Raw genomic sequence first — 17,566 nt, 5'->3', positions numbered from 1 at the left:
CGAGGCCCCGGACGCCTCGGAGGTGGCACACGTCGGCGGCCCGGGACGACCTGGAAGAAGAAGTCGACGCAGGGTCGTACGCCGCCTTCCTCGGGGGCTCGTCGGCGTCCGAGTATGTTTGATGAGTGGGCAGACGTGTAAATAAGAGGTGGCCACGCTAGGTGGTACAGTACGTATCTATCGCTGCATCCATGTACTGGTATTTGTTGTTGTATTCTACCACCACATGTCAACTGACTGACGGCAGCAGAGCAGAGCGTACGTATACCATTTGATCCCATTCATGGACAGTGGCATCTCAAAGCAGCCTCATTTGATCCCTCATTTAAACTGACTCAGTACAACTGATACCACTTACTAGTACGTTACTTGCAGCCAGAGCCAGGCGGGCAAGCCATGAACACACATGGTCATACACCACTTCCGATGGTTAGTTAGTTGTGATCCCCCGAGGATAATCACATCTCCTGCTAGGTGCGATAAGTGCCTGGTCCATCCCAGGGCCTCACACTGAATGTACTACAACTTACACCAGATAATGTAAAACACCTTACATGTAATACTTTTTTTTAGAAAACTCAACTAAAGTTTCACATGAAAACACAAAATAGAGGTATCTTAATATCCTCTGTACTAGAACTCGGTACTTACATTGGATAAGGTAAAACACCTTAGCAACTCCGCAAACTCAACAATGTGATAGACTTTTCCAGCAAAAGCCACCATAGTCGTTGCTTTTGTTTAAAGGAGGAAGACCCCCGGCCTCTGCATAATTATTCATAAAAGACCTTAAAAAAAATACAACAATAAGTCTTTAGCCACCGTCTACACAACATCTGTCGCTACTCCTATCCAGTTGATAAAGGGACGCTGATAGTCCGGACCTAATACCATAGACCTTGCAGCCAAACCTAACATCTAAGGCCTGAGGCCCCAACCAAGCCACTTGCCGGGTCTAGAGCACACACCGGTCCGGCGCGCTCTCAGAGGTTGCCGCCACCAACTGCCACCACTCCATCTTCAGAGCTATACTGACGCATCAACCTTGCCCGGTCTAGCTGCTGTCGACGCCACCACGGCGCCCAACGGCACCACCTTCCTGCGCGCAAACAGCTGAGCACGTCGTGGTCGCCACCGGTACACCTCAGCACCATGCCGCCAAGTACTACCAGCCGACACAGCCTGAAGTCTCTGGAAGATCTGTCGTGCGTAGCACCTGCCGACCAGGCATGACAAAGCCTAGCATCTGTCGGTCATGCATGACTTGATATCTCCACCGAAGCTCCATGCGAGACGAAGCCGCTCCACCCCTTGCCTCTGACTTCCAGCGCTGCTCCACAAATGATGCTCCCAAGAGAGAAATGACACCGCAGTGTCGTCATCGTCCGATCTGGAAGACCAGATCCTAGGGTTTCCCCAGAGCAGTACGAGTGGGTTGACAGTAGTCACACGACGATGCCTTTGTCAAGGTAACGACGCAGAACGCCGCCGTCGCCCGCCGTCCGCTCGGTTTTCACCGGCAACTATGTCTTTCCAACTCACGGCCGGTACTAGATGACGGATCTGGAGATCCGAACACCCTGCCTCAGGCCGACCACGTCTGACGGAAGAGATGACCACCACCGCCGGCTGCACCTGCCAGATCAGATCTGACTGAAGGTGCTGCCAAGCCGCCCACCAGGCCCTCCACGCCGCCGCTGATCCGAAGCCGGATGACGCGCCGCCACAGCATAAGTCGTTGTTGCCCGAGCCAGGCAAGCCACCATCCGCCGCCGCCCGTGACCGGACTGCCCGACACGCCGCAGTCGCCGTCGCCTGCGACAGGGCCAGCCAACGTTGCCGCCGCGGCGGCCATCGCCGCCGCCGCCAGATCTGTCGCGCCTCCGCACGCACAAGGGCTCCCCACCACCCGTGATACGTGGGAGAGAGGAGGATCCCCACCACCGCCGTCGGCCCCCGGGCGCATCCTGGCGGCGTCCTCCAGCGGTGGCGGGGTGAAGGAAGTGAGGAAATATGCCCTAGAGGCAATAATAAAGTTGTTATTTATATTTCCTTATATCATGATAAATGTTTATTATTCATGCTAGAATTGTATTAACCGGAAACTTAGTACATGTGTGAATACATAGACAAACAAAGTGTCACTAGTATACCTCTACTTGACTAGCTCGTTGAATCAAAGATGGTTAAGTTTCCTAGCCATAGACATGAGTTGTCATTTGATTAACAGGATCACATCATTAGACAATGATGTGATTGACTTGACCCATTCCGTTAGCTTAGCATTTGATCGTTTAGTATATTGATATTGCTTTCTTCATGACTTATACATGTTCCTATGACTATGAGATTATGCAACTCCCGAATACCAGAGGAACACTTTGTGTGCTACCAAACGTCATAACGTAACTGGGTGATTATAAAGGTGCTCTACAGGTGTCTCCGATGGTACTTGTTGAGTTGGCATAGATCAAGATTAGGATTTGTCACTCCGATTGTCGGAGAGGTATCTCTGGGCCCTCTCGGTAATGCACATCACTATAGGCCTTGCAAGCAATGCAACTAATGAGTTAGTTGCGGAATGATGTATTACGGAACGAGTAAAGAGACTTGCCGGTAACGAGATTGAACTAGGTATTGAGATACCGACGATCGAATCTCGGGCAAGTAACATACCGATGACAAAGGAAACGTATGTTGTTATGCGGTTTGACCGATAAAGATCTTCGTAGAATATGTAGGAACCAATATGAGCATCCAGGTTCCGCTATTGGTTATTGACCGGAAACGTGTCTCGGTCATGTCTACATAGTTCTCGAACCCGTAGGGTCCGCACGCTTAACGTTCGTTACGATCGGTAATATGAGTTTATGTGTTTTGATAACCGAAGGTAGTTCGGAGTCCCGGATATGATCACGGACATGACGAGGAGTCTCGAAATGGTCGAGACATAGATATCGATATATTGGAAGCCTATATTTGGACATCGGAATAGTTCCGGGTGAAATCGGGATTTTACCGGAGTACCGGGAGGTTACCGGAACCCCCCGGTAAGTGTATGGGCCATAGTGGAGAGAGAGAGGAGACCAGGGCAGGCCGCGCGCCCCCTCTCCCTCCAGTTCGAATTGGACTAGGAAGGGGGGGCGGCGCCCCCCTTTCCTTCCTCCCTCTCTCCCCATTCCTTCTCTCCTAGTCCAACTAGGGAAGGGGGGAATCCTACCCCCGGTGGCAGTAGGACTCCTCCAGGGCGCGCCATCGGAGGGCCGGCCCTCCCCCCTCCTCCACTCCTTTATATACGTGGCCAGGGGCACCCCATAGACACACAAGTTGATCAGTTGATCTTTTAGCCGTGTGCGGTGCCCTCCTCCACCATAATCCACCTCGGTCATATCGTAGCGGTGCTTAGGCGAAGCCCTGCGTCGGTAGCATCATCAACACCGTCATCACGCCGTCGTGCTGACGGAACTCTCCCTCGAAGCTCTGCTGGATCGTGAGTTCGTGGGACGTCACCGAGCTGAACGTGTGCTAAACTCGGAGGTGCCGTGTGTTCGGTACTTGGATCAATCAGATCGTGAAGACGTACGACTACATCAACCGCGTTGTCATAATGCTTCCGCTTACGGTCTACGAGGGTACGTGGACGATACTCTCCCCTCTCGTTGCTATGCATCACCATGATCTTGCGTGTGCGTAGGAAATTTTTGAAATTACTACGTTCCCCAACAGGAAGGTGGATTCGGGAGCGGGGGCGGCTAGGGCTGGGGACCCGCCCGAGTCGCCTGAGCGGGAGCCACGCGGGAGGGCGAGTCTTGTTTCCTGATCTTCAGATGTGACTGCCTCCTGGAAAAAAGGGGGAAGGCCTCCTGGAAAAATTGCATACAAGACAAGTGAACTTTATGATGCGGATGCGGGCGTGTGGAGAAGGCGTTTGAAGGGTTGGATTTGCCAAGTCCGGTTATAGATCCTCTAAGCGTCTGATAGCCGGTGACGAGGCAATGGCGTCATCGTTGGCAACGAATAATGGTTGCCCATGTTGTCCTTGTTCCGGCAATGTTATTTGGCATCGGCGAAGGGCGTGCGGAGCTTCGGTTAGGGCCATGCCTTGGTACTCATTTTGTCTTGGTGATCGGCGCTGCCCTATGGATGGAGGATGTCTCAGCGTGCTTTTGTTCTGTTGTTTCTTCCCGTCCGGTGAATTTTAGCTAGACGTGACTCTGGTAGGAAACTTGGGAGATTTGTGTCCCCCTCCTCTACTGGCCAGATTTGGGATTATCTTCTGCTGGCATCGCTGTCAGCTTCTTTAGAGTGTTGATCTTTCTAGATCTTGATAGCCGACGTCTTTTGGTCCATGTCGTTGACTTTTGGACACTGCCTTTTCAAGCTCATGGGTTTCAAATTTTTTGGCATTTTATTTATTACTAGCCATGCCCGCGCGGCGGCACGCCGCGCCCCGTCGGTACATCATTTTTGTATATGTAGTCTTTGTTGCTTGCTATAAATTTTAATTTGAAATAAGAGAACTATATGATAAAGATTGCGATCATAAAAGAGACAGTCATTCAATAAAACAAACCGGAAAGGTTACACTTATTGTCACCATGCACGATGCATATTAGGGAATATGAAGCACATGTTGATACATTTCTAATAAGATTAAACACGGTAGATTCATTTTTGGTCTACATCATTCCATTATGTTGACGAACACCTCTCCATTATCTTCACAAACAACACTTATTATTTCATAGTATATACCCCTTTGTTCATCATTCATGATATAATGGGTTATTACTCAACAACTAGAACAGTGGCCCGCTCTACGCGCGGGCAACATCTTTTGACCTCTTTCTCATCAAGTTTTGGTGCAAACGACCCTCCTTCCTCATAAGTTTTGGTGCAAACGACCCTCCTTCCTCATAAGTTTTGGTGCAAACGAACCTCCTTTGTCATCAAGTTTTGGTGCAAACGACCCTGTAAAAGCCACTATGTCAAGAATACACGGGCTACATATTCTCTGGTTTTTTGACAAATTCAAAAAATTTAAATGTTTATTTTGCGAGGAAACTTCCAACCTATTCATCATGCCATGGTAGTACAAATCACACAGAAATAACAAAAAAATACATCCGGATTCATAGACCACCTAGAGATGACTACAAACACGGGAGCAAGCCGAAGTCACAAACACACTTAAAAATGGAGTAAGATCCCTCCCGCTGGCAAGGGCCAGGGTGCACCGTACCTCCATGGCCCTAGATATTGAATATTTATAGCATGTTGATACAACATTAACAATAAAGGAACTTTGAAGGTTTCGGTCATTTGAGAAATTATTATTGAAATATCATCATTTGTAGAGTTCATAGTTTTTTATATATAATTGAACTCCTTTTGTTACATTGTCTAGTTTATGACAAGTCTGAAAAACACATCATCCCCTCGGAATAACTACTTCTGCATTTTCCCGAATTCCAGTGCCTGAGCGATGTTCTAGTTTATTTGATAGCACTTTATTTCATGAAGCAATGAGATGGGTGGAGAGCATTGTTTATAGATCCAGACCGAACTGCTGGTACAGTAAAAAAAACTGAACAGTTATGTTGTTGGACTTGTGAAAACCGAACCGCTATACTCACCCATTCTGTTGCCGGTCTGGTTTCTAAAACCATGCTAGAGAGAGATAGAGAAAATTATGTAAACCATGTAAATTTTAATTTAATATATTGATGGTGTGTAAATTATCGGATCCTTGACCTAACACTAGTAGAAAATAGGGCTTAGGTCACAGGGCAGTTTTCACATTAGCCCCGGTTCGTGCGGCCAGGGGCCTGCCAGGCCTCGTGGGGGCATTGGTCCCGGTTCGTCCGGACCCTTTGGTCCCAGTTGGTGGTACAAACCGGGACCAATGGGCCACGCTCCTGGCCCACCACCCTTTAGTCCCGGTTCATACCACAAACCGGGACTAAAGGGCTGGTCCTAGTTGCGGCCAGTGTTTAGTCCCACCTCGCCAACCGAAGGGCGCTCACACCAGTTTATAAGCCCGTCCCTCTATGCCTTGTTGAGCTTCTCTTAAAGTGAAAATAGATGCCCTTATACAGGGAATTTCACCTAAATTCACAGTAAATTGAAATTTAGTAAGCGCATCTATGTTCATTTTTTTAATTTTCTCTATAAGCGCATCTATGTTCATTTTTTTATATTTATAAAATAAATAAAGGTTAATAAAATAAATAAAACTAAATAAACCTTAATAAAATAAACTATAGTAACTACAATAAATAAACCTTAATAAATTAAGTAAAAGTAGCAGCAGTAAAATAAATAAAAATAGCAACAGTAAATAAATAAAAATAAAATAATTAAAGTAAAATACATAAGTAATTAGAAATAAAATAAATAAGTTTTTTGTTGTAAGTAGAAACAAAACCTTTTCAGAGTTCATTTGAAATGTTTTTCAATTTTAGGGTCTTATAGCTCAAAATAAATAGTAAATGCATGAAAAATAACAAATAAAGTCAGAAAGGATTGAAAAATGATGATGTGGCTTTGAATGGTGCATTTTGAACACACAAAAAGTCAGGAGTTCAAATAAGTTTTAAAAAATGAAATCCCTTTGTAACAGACGAGTTTCCGGATGAAATCCTGATACTTTGAAAGAGATTGTCCGTTTTGTACACGAAGTGCATCCAGTTTTTGCCGTAACCCTCTCAACTTTCTTGCACATGCTATGTGGATGAAATGATGATATCATGCCAACTTTCAACCTTTTCAGAGTTCATTTGAAATGCTTTTCAATTTTAGGGTCTTATAGCTCAAAATAATTAGTAAATGCATGAAAAATAACAAATGAAATCAGAAAGGATTGAAAAATGATGATGTGGCTTTGAATGGTGCATTTTGAACACACAAAAAGTCAGGAGTTCAAATAAGTTTTAAAAAATGAAATCTCTTTGTAATAGACGAGTTTCCGGATAAAATTTAAACTATTCAAATTTGGAAACTAATGGAGTAACAGAAAGTTTATAATTATTCTGAGCTAAAAGCAAAAAAGAATAAAAAAATAAAGCAAAAATCAAAAGAAAATAAATAATTCAAAAAACAAAAAATACTGGAAAAAATAAAAAAAATGCCGCCTAATGGGCCACACGGCCTGCATACGACTAGAAACCCATCTGCACATGGGCCAGGATGCAGGCCCGCAGGCCCAATAGGCCCAACATGGCAGTGACAAAGGTAGGCATGTAATGCCTGCATATTAGAGAGGAGCTCAGCACCTGAGCTGCAACGCAGCTTATAAACAGGAGGTGAGCTCTCTCAGCTAGCGAGGTGGGACTAAACTTCCCACCGCACCGCGCCAGCACATTAGTCCCGGTTGGTGGCTCCAACCGGAACCAATGCTCCTCTTTGGTCCCGGTTGGTGCCACCAACCGGGACCAAAGCCCTTTGCTTCCCGCCCTTTGCGCTGGTGAAAAGAGGCCTTTGGTCCCGGTTGGTGCCACCAACCGGGACTAAAGGGTGGGTATTGGTTCCGGTTTGTGCGTTGAACCGGGACCAAAACCTTTGCTATATAAGCAGCACTTAGGAAATTTTCAGATTTCCATCGCCAGTTTCCCCCCGCCCGACGACGCCGCGAGCTCGATCTACTCCGCCAGGCTGCCCCGCCGCCGTCGCCCGTGCCCGCGAGCCCACGCCATCGCCCGTCGCCGTCGTCCTCCGCCCCCCCGCCGCCGTCGCCGTCGGCCTCCGCCGCGCGCCCCCGAGCCGTCGCCCGTACGTCACCGTCGCCCTCCGCCACCCACACCGTCGCCCTCCGCCGCCCACGTCGTCGCCCTCCGTCGCCCAATGTGAGCCGCCGCCACGCCACGGCTCTGTTTATTTTTTTCATATAATTTGTATTATTTTTTTGTTCATTGCATTTTTTCATATATATAATGTATATATATGTATGTGGTAGCTATATGATGAATGGATGTGGCTATGTATGTATGAATATAATGTTCATATATAATGTTCATACAATTTTATAGAACTATGTATGTATGAATATAATGTAGCTATATGATTTTAGGTTATAAGTGCTTAGTAGTTGAACTAGCTAGTTGATTTAATAAAACTATTTTATTAAATTTTACTATATATAGAAGTAGTTTATTTTTAGTAAGAACTACTTTATTTTATATATTTATAGTAAGTGCTTAGTAGTTGAACTAGTTGATTAATTAATAGAACTATTTTATTAAATTTTACTATATATAGAAGTAGTTTATTTTTAGTAAGAACTACTTTATTTTATTTATTTATAGTAAGTGCTTAGTAGTTGAACTAGTTGATTAATTAATAAAACTACTTTATTTTATTTATAGTAAGTGCTTAATTAGTAGTTGAACTAGTTGATTTAACAAAACTAGTTTATTTTACTATAGAAGTAGTTTATTTTTAGCAAGGAAATTAATAGAACTAGTTTGTTTTTTTAGTTAAAGCAATTATTCCCGCATCGACGTCGACGATGCCTATCCCGCATCCTCGTCGTCGACTCGGCGGAGGAGGCCGGCTTGATCAGAGGGGCCATGTCTGGGACTGGGCTCCGCCGGGCCGGTTTTGGGAGGTGCTACCTTCCGGTGGGCGTAGGTTGGTGAGGAACCAGCCCGTCGTTGACCCGATCCTTGTTTGGTGGCGCTCGCGTGGGCCAGTGACGGTGCCGAGGCTTCCGGACACCGCGGAGGTGGTACGTCACCGTGTCAGCAAGGAGGACCAGCACGTCCGTCGCTACATGGTTGCGTTGGAGGGCAGGTTCGACAATACCTGGCAGGTTCTTCAGGGATCTCACTGGAGCTATGATCCTGTGATGGTTCCGTCCCTTTGGGTGTCCACCGCCCGCGCCGATACCCGTCGGGCGCTACTGTTCTAGCTGTACTAGCGATGCTATATGTATGTGTTGGAAATATGCCCTAGAGGCAATAATAAATGGTTATTATTATATTTCTTTGTTCATGGTAATTGTCTATTGTTCATGCTATAATTGTATTGTCCGGAAATCGTAATACATGTGTGAATACATAGACTACAACGTGTCCCTAGTAAGCCTCTAGTTGACTAGCTCGTTGATCAACAGATAGTCATGGTTTCCTGACTATGGACATTGGATGTCATTGATAACGGGATCACATCATTAGGAGAATGATGTGATGGACAAGACCCAATCCTAAGCATAGCATAAAAGATCGTGTAGTTTCGTTTGCTAGAGCTTTTCCAATGTCAAGTATCTTTTGCTTGACCATGAGATCGTGCAACTCCCGGATACCGTAGGAGTGCTTTGGGTGTGCCAAACGACACAACGTAACTGGGTGACTATAAAGGTGCACTACGGGTATCTCCGAAAGTGTCTGTTGGGTTGGCACGGATCGAGACTGGGATTTGTCACTCCGTGTGACGGAGAGGTATCTCTGGGCCCACTCGGTAATGCATCATCATAATGAGCTCTGTGTGACTAAGGCGTTAGTCACGGGATCATGCATTGCGGTACGAGTAAAGAGACTTGCCGGTAACGAGATTGAACAAGGTATTGGTATACCGACGATCGAATCTCGGGCAAGTAACATACCGATTAACAAAGGGAATTGCATACGGGATTGATTGAATCCTCGACACCATGGTTCATCCGATGAGATCATCGTGGAACATGTGGGAGCCAACATGGGTATCCAGATCCCGCTGTTGGTTATTGACCGGAGAGGCATCTCGGTCATGTCTGCATGTCTCCCGAACCCGTAGGGTCTACACACTTAAGGTTCGGTGACGCTAGGGTTGTAGAGATATGTGTATGCGGGAACCCGAAAGTTGTTCGGAGTCCCGGATGAGATCCCGGACGTCACGAGAGGTTCCGGAATGGTCCGGAGGTAAAGAATTATATATAGGAAGTCAAGTTTCGGCCACCGGGAAAGTTTCGGGGGTTACCGGTATTGTACCGGGACCACCGGAAGGGTCCCGGGGGTCCACCGGGTGGGACCACCTATCCCGGAGGGCCCCGTGGGCTGAAGTGGGAAGGGAACCAGCCCCTAGTGGGCTGCCCCCCCCATGGGCCTCCCCCCATGCGCCTGGGGTTGGAAACCCTAGGGTGGGGGGCTTCCCACTTGCCTTGGGGGGCAAGGCACCCCCTTGGCCGCCGTCCCCCACCCTAGATGGGTTTGGCCGGCGCCCCCCCCTTCCCAGGGGGCCTATATAAAGGGGGGGAGGGAGGGCAGGAACAACACAGCGTTGGGCGCCTCCCTCCTCCCCTGCTACACCTCTCTCTCTCGTAGAAGCTCGGCGAAGCCCTGCCGGCATCCCGCTACATCCACCACCACGCCGTCGTGCTGCTGGATCTCCATCAACCTCTCCTTCGCCCTTGCTGGATCAAGAAGGAGGAGACGTCACTGCACCGTACGTGTGTTGAACGCGGAGGTGCCGTCCGTTCGGCACTCGGTCATCGGTGATTTGGATCACGGCGAGTACGACTCTGTCATCCACGTTCATTGGAACGCTTCCGCTCACGATCTACAAGGGTATGTAGATGCACTCCTTTCCCCTCGTTGCTAGTATACTCCATAGATGCATCTTGGTGAGCGTAGGAAAATTTTAAAATTATGCTACGATTACCAACAGTATGATCGTATTCGAGGTGTATTAGTGATAATATTCGACGATGTACGGACGCATGGAGATGATGTAGTTTTGCTTATAATTGAATGCATCCTAATTTGAATACTACTTTATTTTGTGATTTGATTTTGCTTATTGAATGCTCAAAGTGGAAAACTACTCCGATCCTACTTTGAATGCTAAAATTGGAGAGCACTATGATTAGTTGATAGCTTATAGGGTTTTTGTTTTCGCAGAAATCTAGGAGCCCCCGGCCCCTCCATCATCCCCGCCGTCGTCCCCGTCACCGCCCCCTCCGACATCGAGGTGAGACCAGCCAAATCCTCTTTTAGAAAGATAATTAAACGATATTTTGGGTTGACTGTAAGTCTGTCGAGTCTCCACCATATATGAGAGGACGAAGAATCCCGACTGTTGTCGTGGGGGTAGCTTCTCCTTCGTTCCCGTGTGCTAGACAATTTGGTGTAATGCACTCGAGAACGAAAGGAGGAGCTACCATCACCGACGGTCGCAAATGTCAGAGAGGAATCAGTGAGGGAGAGTTCCACCATATATATATATGAGAGGACGAAGAATCCCGACTGTTGTCGTGGGGGTCACTTCTCCTTTGTTCCCGTGTGCTAGCTAGACATTTTGGTGTAATGCACACGGGGACAAAGGGAGGAGCGACCATCACCAACGGTCGAATGTATACACCACGTGAGCTGAGAGTTTTCAAGAAAAGACTCGACAAACCGATAGTCAAACCGTGATGAATAATAATGATCTAACTTAGGTTTTTTAGTACATATATTTAATTGTAGATGTTTAATATTTGAATTATGAACATAGGAAATGTCATACTCGGACGACGAAAGTCTCCCGGGGGAGTGCGACTGGTGCCACGACGACCGAGGTCAGTGCGACAGGCCTCACCTGGACGAAGATCGGCGCTTCAGTATTAAGCTGGAGGAGACGTTCGATGTTGAAACGGTACGCAACGACGACAAGTGTTATTGTTTCGTAATTAAGCACGACTTCAACTATTTCAACGTGTACTTTTCATCTTTTACAATTCGGCTAGCTTATCCCATGCCATGCAAGACGCTACGTCTTGGAGAGGATGGGTTTTGAAGACCATGAAAGTATGGAAACAAAGAAAATTCACCTAAGGACCCATCATGATATAGATTTTGAAGTAAAGCTGTATAATTCTGAGAGCGTAACCCATTTTGGTTGCAAAAATTGGGAAGCATTTTGCAAGATGTATGTTTTTGATGAGGGTATGCTTGTCACCATGGATCTTGGTGATCCTGACATCGAGCAAGACAATATGGACATTTGGGTCCTTGTTGATACGCCTCCAATTCTACTGCTATGTGAGTTTCTCAAACATAGTTATTAGCTAATTTATATTGTTCATTTCAAAATAGTTGACAGCTTATTTTGATTGTTCAAACAATGTGCGGAACATGGTAGACAGAACCTACTACACCGATGACTCTGAGTTAACTTATAAGGAGAAAACTCATCTGGTCGGATTTTGTACTGATATTGAGAATTACAATATCTACAATCAAACTCCTCAACATTATGGTCAATACGTGTCACTAGTGCACGTGTTGAACTACGGTAACTACTATGGAGATACCCTGGTAAGATTTCTTACTATTACGACATCCGTGCATATTTTGCATAGTTCTAAAACTAGTACATTATCATTGTTAACTATGAAGTTATTACTATGTTTTTCAACAGATAATCCCAGAGGATTGTGTGCCTCATTTGATGTATCAGAATGGTAGGCTTGATGTTTTGAATATACAACCAGGTCATCCTACGAATCTCAACTGTCCATACCGGATTTCTAAAAGAAGTGGAGACATGCAAATCAAAGAATGGAAAAAATGTATGGACAGTCGCAAGGAGCTTCTTGGAAGCAAAAGGAAGCGAGGCGCAAGAATTGGAGACAGGATGATCTCCATTCTCCATAATGGAGAGTCAGGGTCTATATTGTTTTATGCTATTTTACCTTAAAGAGGGTATTTCGGTCCTACCTAATACTGATGATCATGTGCCAAGAACAATTAAGTAGGGTTGGTTCGATGACTGTGAGGATGATGATCGTATGACTTGTTATTAATAACGAGTAGAAGTTGTATGATGATGATTAGTAGGACTTGTTATTATATATGATGATGCATGATGCGCGCATGAAGAGTTATTATATATCAGCGGGTGAAATGAACATGGATTGGATTGAAGTGAAGGCAACATGCATGTGGTGCGTGTCGAAAGTAGTACAATCCAAACTTGATCAAGTTAGGATTAGTATTACTTTCGACATGCACCAAAATAGGGAGCGCTGCACCAAAATAGGGAGTACTATTTTTTATGTCGTGGGATGATATTATAGAGAACCGGTGGTTTTCCAAGTCTTTTTATTACTCCCTCCGTCCGGAAATACTCGTCGGAGGAATGGATATATCTAGATGTATTTTAGTTCTAGATACATTCATTTTTATGCATTTTTCCGACAAGTATTTCTGGACGGAGGGAGTAAAAAAAAAGGTTTCCCTGGTCTTTCCATGCATATCAATTCGTCGACTGACAATCTATCCATCCACATTGTAATAAAATCAACTCCAATATATCCATACAATCTATCTATCCATTTGTCCTGCACATTGAAAATAAAGCATCACCAACATATCCACATATTATATCCATTCATTCATTCATCGACACATTCTACTACTGCCTCATATTACACAAACACAACAACCACACTTTAAAATGGAGATAATTTCCAACAAGTTGAGGAAATAGGGTTCTACATAGTGTTTTAAATGCAACAGCCCGTTCCAAAAAAATCTTACTTTTTTTAAACTGCTTGAAAAAAATAAAGTGCAACAAAAAATACAAAGATTTGACAAAAAAAAATTGGACGAAAGGATGGAGATTACCTTGCTCTTCATTTTGGCTCCAAGATCCGCCAATAAAATGCCCAAACAGTTGGGATGAGCGTCACTTATCCATGTCAGCAGCTGCCATAACGGCGCAGGCACGACACGGACCTACCGCTAGAAACACGAACGGTACATAGTGGTACCCTACCGCCAGAGACCCCGACGGTACCAAGGCAGGCCCATAGGCCAGACAAACAGGCCAACCGCTCTGGGCCGTAAGACTAAGAGGATGAGGGCCCCAAACGCTAAATTATATTATTAACCACCATACTATTACCCATTAGGTCAAAATATCAAAGAATGCGTGGAGGGGGGAGACAAGATTCTAAATTTAGATGGGCAAAGTCAACACTTCAAACCAATAGCATGTACCACATATAAAGAAACCAGTAGTGACATTACTCCCTTCGTTTCAAATTACTAGTCGCAGAAATGGATGTATCTAGAAGTAAAATACATCTAGATACATCCATTTCTGCGACGAGTAATTCGGAACGGAGGGAGTAGATTGCAATCACTTCGATCCAGAAGCACTAGACAGGAGCCCAACAATGCACGTCAGTGACCTTGCAAGCATGTTCACTTCAAGCTACAGTTTCATGCATAATCTACTCGAATAGATAGATAGGTAGAGATATAATAACATGATACCATGTCACACAATATCACAGCATACGATAGCATAGTGCTAGCTAGCCAAACTGCAGGGGTCATAATTAAACATAAAACAAGCTAGGCGGCCATCTTTGGTTCTCATTTTTCCACCTTGTCTTCACACGTTTTCCTTGGTAACGGCCCACTATCAGAGAAAGCAGAAGCAGCAACCACAAACACAACTGTCACCTTGAAAGATCCATAGACCAAACTCTTCAACGCACGGTCGATGGATATCATGCGCCTGCAGGTAGAGAGAGGTAGGACAAATGAGATTATATGTATCGAAACCTGTCAAACAAACAAACAGGAAAATAAGGAAGAAATTGGGCCTCCGATATTCTACGTACTGCTTGAAGACATTGGGTTTCTTCTTTTTTTCAAGCTCGTCCAACCTCTTTAGCGTCTCAATGAACCCCGCCCAGCAGTCATCCTCTTTCTTCTGGATGTTGCGAGCATGCTGGATTGATACACATGGACAATGGTCAGTGTGCTTGCTTTGCATCATCAATCATCAAGTAAGCGCTGACCAGGATTGTTAAATAATCACTCCGTCCGGAATTACTTGTCGGAGATATGAATGTATCTGGACATATTTTAGTTCTAGATACATCCATTTTTATTCATCTCTGCGACAAGTAATTCTGGACGGAGGGACTATGTAATTAAGAAGGATACTGTGTTGTCTGCCAGTTAAGTGAGGTTCGGTATATGCAGAATGCATGGTGCATGGGTATCATCTAGTCACAGAATCATACTTGCCGTATATATGGACAAATGAAGTCACAGAATCATACTCCCTCCGTCCCGAATTACATGTCTTAGATTTGTCTATACACGGATGTATCTAGACACGTTTTAGTGTGAGATACATCCGTATCTAGAAAAATCTGAGACAAGTAATTCTCGACCGAGGTAATACTAGCTAGGGAGTGCATCAAGCAGAAGATATCAAAGCCGCAGCAGCATCCATCTTATGTGTTGCAACTAATTACAGTGTTTGCAAAAGGGACGAGCAAAAAGGTCATCATGCTGGCATCTTCAACCAGGAAAAATAAGGTTGCTTAAAGATATGATTCGCATGCAGTCCTGTTGCTAGTAAGTCAGGATGTACAACAGCTTCAGGTCAGATTAAACAAGCTCTAGTACATATGACGATGCTAAGTAAGTAATTTAGCTCTTGTTTATAGTCTAGTGGCTTAATAGTAGAAGAGACACATGCATGTTGCTGTTTCGATTGCACAGAATTCAATTATCGCAGGCTACAACCTTGATGTCGGCAGATAAATCATGAGATAAAAGATGTCAATTTTGGTTTAGATACCTCGCCGGAGAGCTGGCGGGAGCGCATGAGGCTGCCTGGCTCGAGGAGGTGTCGCTCCGCCACCTGCGATCGCTGGAGCAGGCCAGCAAGGATGAGTAAACAGTCATTCTTGGATCAAACAGGAAAATAAGTTGCTTAAATGATAAGCACCAGTACGTCAGGATGGGCAGTTTTTGTTGTTGTTGTTGTTGTTGTTGTTTATAAAAGAGAGGTCGCCTCCCGATTTCCAGTAACAGAAACCACCAAGTCTTTCTTACATGATAGACTACAAAGAACAAAACACACACGCGCGCGCGCGGGCGCACGCACACATGATCCACCTGAAACATGAGAAGGAGATGCCTCCCTCCCTCCCCTGCACGATCACCTAAGGTTTGGCCGGAGACACAGCCCAAACAAGCAACCAGTTTTATCATATCAAGTATACCAAACTTCAGTAGACGCAAATATCATATTACAGACTTGGGAGCAGAGGAACAAAGAAGGGGGAAGGAAACATGCATCAGGATGGTCAGGTTAAGTAATCGTGCTTTGTTTCAAGTAGATGTTGCTGTTTCGGTTGCACAGAATTCGATTATTGCTGGCTACATCGATTCTGGATGCCGTAATCATGATGAGAAAAATTAAAGATGTCAATTTTGGGTAAGATACCTCGCCGGAGACCTTGGTGGAGAGCTGGCGGGAGCGCATGAGCCTGCTTGGCGAGAGCAGGCGTCCCTCCTCCGCGACCGCCGCCTGCGTCCGCTGGAGCAGAGAGCCGCCGAGCCTCCTCGCCGCGCACCGAACCGCCGCCATCGTCGCCGGCCTGCCAACAGTATATCGGTTAGGGATTAGGATCCGTCACGAATCACCACCGCCGGCCGGCACCGGCTCCCCCCATAGACACACAGCACACACACCATCGATCGGATTGCAGTTCTGTGGAGATTTCGGTGAGCGTACCTTGGGGATCTAGGCGTTCCTCGCGCGGCTAGGGTTCCTCGTTCGCCTCCGCCGAGAAGAAAGACAGACGGGGAAAGTTGGCGTGGGTGTGGTTTCTTGCGCTGTCGGGAGGGTGCGGTGCGGTGCGCCAACTTATTATAATCTTGCGACCCGGCCCAGCCCAATGCAGTTCTTGTTCTTGTAGAGTTCTTGTTCCTAGAGGTTTCGGCCCAACTGGATTGCACTCCGTGGAGATTTCGGTAGTTTTTTTCCTTCTTTAAAAAAACATGGAGGTTTCGATAGGTTATTACAACTTTGTTATTTTCTTCTTCTATTTTTGGCAGCACTAAATTTGGGGATCCACTAGAAGAAAAACTATATTTGGGAAAGACACACATTGGCATGTTCTAACCGAAAATGCTATTTTTTTGTGTGTGTATTTTTCTCTGCTAGTTTATCGGTTATCCTTTCTTATTAAATTCTGTTTTTTTAAATACTTTATTTTCTCTCTTTTTAATGGATGTTGACACCATTCTTCAAATACATGTAAACCTTTTTTTTCTAATTGTACGATCATTTTTTTACACCATGCGACAAACTTTTACATTCGACAAACAATTTTTCAACCCGAGGTAAACATTTTTTATAAACTAGGTATATCAGCATTTTTTCATTACATGAATATTCTTACAAGGTGTAGGAGTTGTGGGGACTTTTTTTTTCTTTAACGACATGAATATTGGCATTTTATAAACTTATAATCTTCCGAGAGTTCTTGTTCTTGCACGTTTTCGGCCCAACTGTGAGGATTTTGGTTGGTTTCCCTTTTCTTTCTTCTTTTAGCTCTTGTTTTGCAGCCCAAACTGTTCACTTGTTCCAATTTTTCTTTTCACAAAAGGGGTCCGGTTTTTTCTTATTTGGCAAGCAATCGCATACCCATGCAGTGCCCGACCCTTTGCAGTTATTTTCATATGTTTCTTCCCCAATGGTTTATTTTCTTTTTCGTGTGTCATTTAGTTGCATGAGGAACACCCGTTCGAGTCAACTTCTTATTATCATCATCACTTGATTCTTCGACTTG

General features: G+C 45.2%; 1 protein-coding gene across 1 annotated transcript; it reads right to left on the bottom strand.

Moving 5' to 3' along the window:
* Positions 1-14,087: 14,087 nt before the first annotated feature.
* Positions 14,088-16,646, bottom strand: LOC123183391 (uncharacterized). Its single transcript, XM_044596187.1, has 5 exons — positions 16,507-16,646; positions 16,216-16,369; positions 15,565-15,636; positions 14,591-14,700; positions 14,088-14,484 (listed from the first exon to the last, which is right to left on the bottom strand). The coding sequence occupies exons 2-5, from the start codon at positions 16,357-16,359 to the stop codon at positions 14,340-14,342; spliced, it is 471 nt and encodes a 156-aa protein (XP_044452122.1). The 5' UTR covers positions 16,360-16,369; positions 16,507-16,646; the 3' UTR covers positions 14,088-14,339.
* Between the last annotated feature and the right edge of the window lie 920 nt (positions 16,647-17,566).

Source organism: Triticum aestivum, chromosome 1D (genome assembly GCF_018294505.1).
Source record: "Triticum aestivum cultivar Chinese Spring chromosome 1D, IWGSC CS RefSeq v2.1, whole genome shotgun sequence".
Classification (NCBI taxonomy): Eukaryota; Viridiplantae; Streptophyta; class Magnoliopsida; order Poales; family Poaceae; genus Triticum; species Triticum aestivum.
Note: the sequence above shows the minus strand (reverse complement) of the source record. Positions and strands in the feature narration are given on the sequence as shown.